The sequence below is a fragment of the Nematolebias whitei genome, chromosome 8 (genome assembly GCF_014905685.2).
Source record: "Nematolebias whitei isolate Nwh7 chromosome 8, NemWhi1, whole genome shotgun sequence".
NCBI classification, from domain to species: Eukaryota; Metazoa; Chordata; class Actinopteri; order Cyprinodontiformes; family Rivulidae; genus Nematolebias; species Nematolebias whitei.
This window is the reverse complement of record NC_056505.1, coordinates 23,066,552-23,075,905: the sequence shown is the minus strand read 5'-3', so window position 1 is coordinate 23,075,905 and position 9,354 is coordinate 23,066,552. Positions and strand designations below refer to the sequence as shown.

The 9,354-nt window shown below is 39.8% G+C and overlaps 1 protein-coding gene across 2 annotated transcripts in view; it reads left to right on the top strand.

The window, feature by feature from the left end:
- Positions 1–757: 757 nt before the first annotated feature.
- The window catches only part of LOC119413986 (EGF-like repeat and discoidin I-like domain-containing protein 3), a 168,455-nt gene continuing 159,858 nt past the window's right edge, over positions 758–9,354 (top strand). For both annotated transcript variants that reach the window (XM_037681079.1, XM_037681078.1), the window contains exon 1: positions 758–1,161. In XM_037681079.1, the coding sequence (XP_037537007.1) occupies positions 1,098–1,161 (64 nt within the window). In that variant the 5' untranslated portion in view covers positions 758–1,097. The remainder of the gene's footprint in view (positions 1,162–9,354) is intronic.

Below are 9,354 nucleotides of genomic sequence, written 5' to 3'. Positions count from 1 at the left end.
CAAAAACTTTGTACAACAGTTGGCTTTGTATTAAAAACATGTTATAGAATATATGAAACCGTATCAGAGCAAAGCACTGCTTACTGATAGATAGTTACATGAGCGTTTAACTGCCGTTTAGCATATCAATGCCACATGCCTGATGATATGTCATGTATCATTGGGCACATTTAAGAAGGTAGACTGAAATTCTTAAACTTTTCTAGTGGGTGTACTCCATATGCTATATGCTCGAGTATCATGTAGACTACACCACTGGAAATTATGGCATGTATGTGCATGCAATGTACACCATTGTTATGAGCAACCTGAAAATCTCCTCAAGATTCTTCTGTTGCTGCTTTTCATCAAAGCCAATTTGTGCAAATTTGCAAAACAAAAAAAAATAATATAAATAAATAAATCAAATTAAAACAAATACTAAGTACAGGAAAATAATAACATGAATGTGAACGTATCCTATAACTATGCGATGCTAAATTGTTCTAGTCAGACACGTCAAGTTATAATTATGAAATGCAAAGTTATAATTGTGAGACAGTATGTCATAATTCAGATTTAGATATTTTGTATTTATTTATTTATTTTTGCTTCAAAGTGGCATAAATGTGCTTTCACAGTTTTACGACCCTGATTATATAGCTTCCTGAGTCCAACACTAACCACCTTTCTGGTATAAAGTTTATGTAGATAAATAACTAAATTAAATGAGCAAGCGTGTTTTATTTTGTAACACCGCACCGGAAGTAGTGACTGCTGTGAGTGCCGTCAGTCTGACAGCAGATGTCCGGGAGCTGTGAGCGCACACGTCGCTCTCTCCATCGCTCCACTGCGGTAGGACCGTGAAGGCAGCAGAGGAGCAGACAGACAGCAGGCGCACTTCACTTCTTCCTGCTCGACCAAATCCCGTAGAGGCCACTTCATCACTTAGGACCTACTTTTCTCTGAGCGGACATACAAACGCATCTAATCTCACAGCGTGGCGAGAGCGGAGGAAGGAGAACTTTTGGCCGCGTGATTGATTTGTTTATTTATGCTCTGTTTATTTTAACCTCATCCCTTTAACCTTGGAAGACGCACCTGACTGTCGCGCGAGGATGGGACCACTACTCCCTTTCATCGTGCTGTGTTTGAGCGCGGCTGTCCCGCATCATGTGAAAGGTAAGCGCAAAAGTAGGCTGTCGCTGACGTTGCCTGATCAATACCTGCTGATCGGAGCATTTGTAAACTAACCCATTCATTGTGGTGTTCTTGAAAAACATAAATAGCTCCACAACATGCAGAGTCTGGTCTGCCTCCAAGCGCTCGGTGCTTGTCTATGACTCGTTTAATGCTCTGACCTATAGGACTCTTTAGAGTCTGTGAAACGGACGTGTCTTTGTTGAGGCGTTTTTTGTTTGATTGTTCTTTCTTTCTTTCTTTCTTATTATTTGCGATGCGCATCCAGGCGCGCGCAGATGAGATTGGCGCTGCTCGGTTATTTCTGCGCGCTCTTGTAGTGACCATCACGATGATCGTCAGCTGCGCCTCTCGCTCCTCTCTGCGAGGATAAAATGTGCTGAGCGTTCAGGTTCAGCCCCATAAAGCAGACAGGGCCATCACTTCTTCAATATCCCTTTTTTTTAATTTAAAACAAAATGAGCATGAAATGATTAATTTGATAGTTTTCTATCAGGGACGGACTCTGTCTTTTACAAGAAGGGGTATTGAGCAGGACAGCATCACACAAAAAAAAAAAAAATGGTCAGGTGAGGAGTACCATTAAGATGTCTTTTGTTGAGAGGAAATTGCTAAAAGCTTATATAGACTGACCTGAATCAGCATTTAAGTCATCTCAAGCCCCTCCCCTCCTTTGCCCTTCCTGTTCTCCTGGTGATAAGAATGTTTAAGCCTTAGCCTGTTTTTAAAGTGTCCACGATCAGCGCAGAATACCTGTGGGATTTGCTCGTGAAGACAACTGTGCACATCCCTAATAGAAGTGGGTCATGGCATCCTACTTGTCTCTGTTTATTTAACGACACGCTTGCCTCCGGAGTCACGCATGTCAGACAGACCTCCGTCTCTAAACAAGGAGTGTGCCTCGAGCAGAGTTTTGGAGGGCTCCCTAAGCCTCCGTGTCAACTCAGAGTCAACCGTTAGAAGACATAATACTCCCTGGTAGGCTGGCATAATGAATCCTGAGGAAAAGCTGAGAGCTGTGGTGCTCTGGGGTTGACTTGTTTCGAGACTCAGCGAGTTAAAAATACACCTTCATGGCCCCCTCAATTAGTCATATCCCAGTTAAATATGTGGATAAAAGGGATTTGCATCCCTTCAATAATTAATAAATCTAAAACCTCATCCACAGTAAGAAGTTAGTTGTAGGAGGTAGATATCGGGTTTGCTGTACATCTTGCATGACTGGCCAACCCAAAGTTGTCTAGGACAGCAGGCTGACTGAGTCTCAGGCATTCAACCATTGTGTCACAATAAATAAATCTTCCGTCCATCCACTGTCCTTTTTTCCCCCGTTTCTTATGATGCACTCTGCTTAGCTGTAGTCATTACTCAGCAATAGGTTTCTTCAGAGGTAGTAAGTAGTAAACACTACTGGTAAAGGCACAGAGTGCCACTGAAATAAAGTGATGTGGTAAAAAACATTCGCCTTCAGGTATAAACAGACTTCATTGTTCCAATTCAGTGTGCAATACATCACATCCTCTGCCTGGTTGCTGGAGCCGACTCTCACACGTTGTTTGGTATTCTGCCTGTCATGCCCAGTCCAAGCACCCAGTGTTTGGAAATGGAAGATGCTCTTGTGCAGGTACAAAGAAAATAACTTGTCAAAAATGTTACATGTCTTATCTCAGTTTGTGTTCTTTGTATAAATTTTGGACTATCTTTGGGCAAATGAGCATGTTTCTTAAATGGCAACATGTTTGTCAGCTGGTAATGAGAAATCAGTATTATTTGTAGTGTTACTGTTTGGTAAAGATTTTACAGTGCAGCAATGTTTAAAACAATGTAAACCTGTTGCAATTGCTAGAATATTTGGCGATTTAGATTGGTTCATACATGGATAGGAATATGAGACATTTGAAATTACTATTAAATACTATATTCCATCCATTCATTTGTTTAGCTGTTCTGCACAGGGCTGTAGGAAGGTAGTGTCTACATCCAGTGGTTATTGGGCAAGAGGTGGGATACACTCAACTGTTCACAGGTCCTTCACAAGACAAAGACAAACAAGATTAACTAAATTATGACAACTTAGTGTTTCAAATTAATCTAACATGCATATTTTTAGACTGGAAGCAAACCAAAGAGCTCAAAGAAAACCCAAACATGAGAACAAACAAACTCCCTTTAAGTTTTAGATACATTTAAGTCTGTGACCTTCTTACTGCAGGATATCAGCTCGTAATGTTGGCCTGCCATGATGCTCAATACTTCATTTATGACATTTTAACAACAAAATACTAGACTGATGCCCAAATATATCTAATTAACATTGAGGGAGGCTGCTAAAAATAAATATTTTACCCCTTTCTTTTCACTGGCAGAATGATAGATGGGTATTAATGGTAAATGGTCAACAGACTGTACTTGTATAGCACCTTTCTATCAAATCAAGATACTTAAAGCTCTTTACTACACAATATGTGCCCTCATTTACCTCCACACAAACATTAATACAGCACTCTACATCTCTGCAAAGCCAATCAACAGAGACTAATTAGTGCTTTTTAGATCACATTCATACACCAATGTGACACACATCAGAGGCGATGAGGGGTTCAGTGTCTTGCCCAGGGACACTTCAACATGTGACTGCTGCTGGAATCCAACCCCCCAACTCTCCTAGTGGAGGATAACCGCTTTAACCACTCAGCCACAGCTGCCTGAATAATACATGTTGATGATAGTAATTTGTGTAAAAGCTCATCACATTTACCATCCACTGAAAGTTATAGGTGATGTACACAACCTGTGTGGTGCCCTTTCCTCTGGCTTTAAATAGCACAAACTTCAATCAGTGGTGAAAGGTCAGACCGTCATAGATTAGCAGCCATGAAAACCAAAGAAATCAAAGAGATTCAACAGATGATTATCTGTTCATATAGTCAGTGATACAGTAACGTTGGCTGCTTGGTTATATTTGTGGATTTTAATTGGGCTATTCATTGCCAGTGCTCCTTAATCCCCTAATATTTGACAGAGAAGTCATTTGTCTCTTATGCTGACAGGTTAATGGATAAAATGGTATTTGTCTTGTGCTGTAGTGAGACCTCCGTTGTCCTGCCTACATTTCATGCTTGACTTAATGGGAGGGCACAAGAGGGACGGTTATCGAGGCTGCAAGGACACATGCAGAGGAAGGACTTACGGAAGAACTTTATTAAAGCTGTGAAGAGAAGCTGGTGGCACAGGGTGATTTATACAAGCCAGTAGAGATTTGTGTCAGTTTTTCTACTCAAACGATAGAGGTGTGTCACTTTTATTTTACAAGGACTCTTTCATTCTATGTCCTCTTGTAACTGATAAACCATGTGACTAAAACAGTCTCGTTCTGCCAAACGCTGGACCTAATGATGCTCCAGACCCCGTTTCTAGCACGTCAAGGTGACTTCTGGCTTATCAGCTCTGCATTTGTACTTCAGAGAATAAGAAGCAGACGTGTTTCAGCTGCTCACAAAGACTTATCAGGGGTAAAAATAGCCTCTTTTCACACCCAGCTTTGTTTTTTTGTTCACTCTAAGCTTTCAAATTATTGTCTGCTTCAATTCCAATAACACTGAAAACATTATTTCTGAATCATCTCAGACATGTTTAAAAAGTCTGCCATTTACTGAAAGCAGCATGCAGCATTATAATGGCAAGCTTAAGGAGAAATTTCCTTAGCTTTTCATTGGAGTTGGTGTCTAAACTCTAAACCGTGGCTCTGGCAGAATAAAGAAGCCTCTGAAAATAATTAAAATAAAGAGATTATAGGAGTGTTTCATTTGTAGTGTCAGTTCATGTTGAGTGTACATTAGTTTTTCTGCTAAGGACATGGAGCAGCATATCATCTCTTAGTTTAAGCTTTCATACGACCACACACTGGTTTTAAGTAATCCCACTGGGTCAGGATAAATGACTCAACTCTGAACAAGCTTACTCTTTGTGTGTGTGTGTGTGTGGGGGGGGGGGGGGGGGAGTTTTATGATGTCTTGTCTGAAGTAGATTCTTTAAAAACTTTACATGTGTGCTTGGAAAAAGATGGATACATTTTTTTATTTAATATACGTTTATTTTATTTTTTTAAAGCAAAACAGTTTTATTTTACTATGCTGCAAGAATCCATCCATCCATTTTCTTTACCCGCTTATTCCATTTTTGGGTCACGGGGGTCGCTGGTGCCCATGTCCAGCAATCACTGTGCGAAGGGCGGGGTACACCCTGGACGGGTCGCAAGTCCATCACAGGGACACAGAGACAAACGAGACAAACAACCATTCACTCTCTCATTCACACCTAGAGACAATTTAGAGTTACCAATCAGCCTAACATGCATGTTTTTGGTCTGTGGGAGGAAACTGGAGTACCCGGAGAAAACTCACGCATGCACGGAGAGAACATGCAAACTCCACCCAGAAAGGCCCCTGGACTGGGGTTTGAACCAGGGACCTGCTCGCTGAGAGGCAGCAGCTCTACCAGTTGCCCCACTGTGCTGCCCTGCTGCAAGAATACTTAAGGTAATTTAGTACTATTGCTATAAAATACAATATAGGACCACCTATATTGTATATTGATCCCAGATCTTAACATTACTGACTTCCTTTATTCAAAAAAACAACAGGATTACAGGATGAGCCCCTCCCCCCAACCAACCAACCCATCCATCCCATTTTATTCTGAAAATTTCACCAGCTAACTATCTACACCACAGATTATGATTACTCTGTTGTACACAATCATATCACAAGTCATGTGCCAATTTTCCCTGCCCAGGGAAAACCACAGAATAACATAATGAGCTTATGGTTAATGTTCAAGTGCTGTTCATAATGCAGATGTTGGGCGCTGTTTATCATGGTGCGCTAAGATTCATTGCTGTTTGTGACTACTGTACCCACCATTGCGCCCTGTAATCACTGGTTAACTGGTCATCGTGAAGCTCTCGACCTTGACCTCTCTAAGTGGCTTTAAGAATCTGTTGGACTCCTGGCAAGGACCAATGCAGACATGTTCCTGTTTTTAGTTTTCTACACTCACCTTAGAATCTAGCTGTTTTTGATACTTTTTTTACCATCTTATTTGTATATTTAAAAAAAATCTGTATGCCTTTTTATAACTGTCCATTGTTGTCATTGTTGTCCATTGTTGTCATCATTCTTTGTTGAAATCAGGTCTCTCTTGTAAATGAGTCCTCGAGGCTCAATGGGATTAACCTGTGTAAATAAAGGTTGAATGACTCATTAACTTCATGCAGACTCTCTCACATGCATTTTCATCTTTAAATCACTTCTTGGTCTGGTGCCTTCATACATCTCCTCCTACATGTCTCTGTGTGAGTGCAGCTACAGCGTGCGCTCTCAGGACATTACTACATTCAGGTCTCTCTTTAAATGAGTCCTCGAGGCTCAATGGGATGAACCTGTCTAAATAAAGGTTGAATGAATTGCATGCAGTGTTCCCTCAGTGCAGGCTGAACTAGGCAAAAGGGTCTTCTCCTACTCTGCTCCTGTTTCCTGGAATATATTGCTAAAAGATCTGAAGCGTTCAACCTTGACCTCTCTAAGTGGCTTCAAACATCTGTTAAGTTTATTGGAAAAACCAATGCAGACATGTTCCTGTTTTTTGTTTCTTACATCTTTAATACCATTGTAATACCATTTTCATTTGTTATTCTCAATTTGTACGCATCCTTTATAAGTGTCTATTGTTGTCTACTGTTGTCATCATTCTTTGTTAAAATCAGGTCTCTCATGTAAATGAGTCCCTGAGGCTCAATGGGATTAACCTGCATAAATAAATTGTTGATTGAATGAAAAACAATAATGTATGTCACATACTGGCATCATAAAACTTGAACTTGTGTTTTTTTAAGGTTTTATATATTGTTTTCTTTTATCAACATCCATTGATACTGGAGAAGTTTGTTTTTGATTGGAACAAGAAAAAAATATATTAAAAGATGTACTAAGTGCTGTTAACACAGTCTTATTATATTTCTTTCTGAATAATTATATATATATATATATATATATATATATATATATATATATATACAAACATACATATAATTATTAAATATTTAAGGGTCACCTTTGCTTTTTCATTTACTATCAAAGCAAAGAGCAATTGTAGTAAGGCTTTGACTTCTCACTTCCAAGGTTTTGTGAATGCAACATGATTTGAATATTGAAGTAGATAAATATAAAGAGGCATAAAATCGTTTACTTTAGGCTGAAGAAAAGTGCCTTCGTTCCCCACTGCAAGTCTGAATCATTTACATGATGTTATATTTTCAAACCTAGTGAGCTCCAAATAAGTGACAGGGTTGTATATGAGCTTTTGAGTTCAGTGACTTCAAACACTTTAATGCCTAATATATGCCTTGAAGAGCAGAAAAGTAAAAATTTTCAAAATATAGTAAAGTAAATCATATATTTCAACTCTTAAAAAAAAAAATCACTGGTAATGTACAATTTGTAACATAAAAATGTTCAAGTGAGAAGAAGATAAAATATAGGCCATGGCCACAATAATCATTTACTGGTAAACAAACCATTACATCCAGCTAAGTGAAGAACACTCTTCAGGATGTAAACATATGATTTTACCAAATTACCCTAAAGAGAAGGCTTCACTTGTGCAAATATTAAGAGTTCAATACTATTTGCAAACCAGCCCCGAGCCATATGATTTTCTATATCTGTTAGGGTTTAGCAATTAAACCATTTCAAATTTACACTGCAAATAAGTTCATATTGATTTGGATGAAGGAGGCAAAGTGGTGCAGTCCTTTCAGCACAGTCACTTTACAGCAAGAACTTCTCCTGGTTGCATTTTAACTGGGTTTGGTTTATGGGTGATGTTTCCATGTTCGGGGCAGCACGGTGGCGCAACTGGTCGAGCTGCTGCCTCTCAGCGAGCAGGTCCTTGGTTCAAACCTCGGTCCAGGGGCCTCTCTGGGTGGAGTTTGCATGTTCTCTCCGTGCATGCGTGGGTTTTCTCCAGATACTCCGGTTTCCTCCCACAGACCAAAAACATGCATGTTAGGCAGATTGGTAACTCTAAATTGTCCCTAGGTGTGAATGAGAGAGTGAATGGTTGTTTGTGTCGTTTGTCTCTATGTGTCCCTGTGATGGACTTGCGACCCGTCCAGGGTGTACCCCGCCCCTCGCACAGTGATTGCTGGTCATGGGCACCAGCGACCCCGGTGACCCAAAATGGAATAAGCGGGTAAAGATAATGGATGGATGGGTTTCCATGTTCTTTTTGTACGTGCACAGGTTTTCTCCAGTTATTCTGGTTTCCTTCACCAATCAAAAAATGAGCAAATTTGCTAATTTGGTGACCCAACATTGACGATGTGTGTTACCTTGTAAGGCCCATGTTTACAATGCATACTACTTTGTGAGGACCCAGTACTCCTTATAAGGCCCAACCATTTTGGGGTTAGGGGTTAGGTTTAGGACTAAGTTGTGAACTGAGGATGGGTTAAGGACAATGTTAGGCTATATAAATGAACAAAAAATGAATGGAAGTCATTGTAAAGTCTCTAAAGATAGAAAGACAAACTATGTGTGTGTGCGTGCGTGTGGGCGTTTGTGCAGTTGTCCTTCTCCTGTGTGTCAGTGCTGGCCCTGTGGTGGCTCATTGACTGCTGGGATTTTCACCAGCCCCCTGTGACCTGAATAGGATTGAAGTGGGGATGGAGGAGCATTAAAATGCACTCATTATTCTGCTAAAAGATTGTTTGATCTACCGGGGTGATTGAAGGTTGAGTCAAAATGGGGAAAAATAATAGATTCAACAGGTTGTATGAAACAGGGGAGGAGAAAATTAATTTGTCCTGCCAAATAGCCAAGGAAGACTTGCATAACAAAAAGTCTCTTCAGGTTGGTGATGTGGATAAAAAAATATTAAACCAAACGTTTCAAAATATTAATCCAAGTAAGTTTGTGAAAAGTATTTAGTTTGTAAAAAAACACCCATTAGTAATTTGTACCATTTGTAATCTATTGGGGAAAATGCATGTGAAAGGGACATGACCCCCCCTACACATACATACCCCCCCATACACATATATATATATATATATACACTAAAGATAGAAAATAAAACTATATATATGTGCGTATGTGTGGGCATATGTGCAGATAT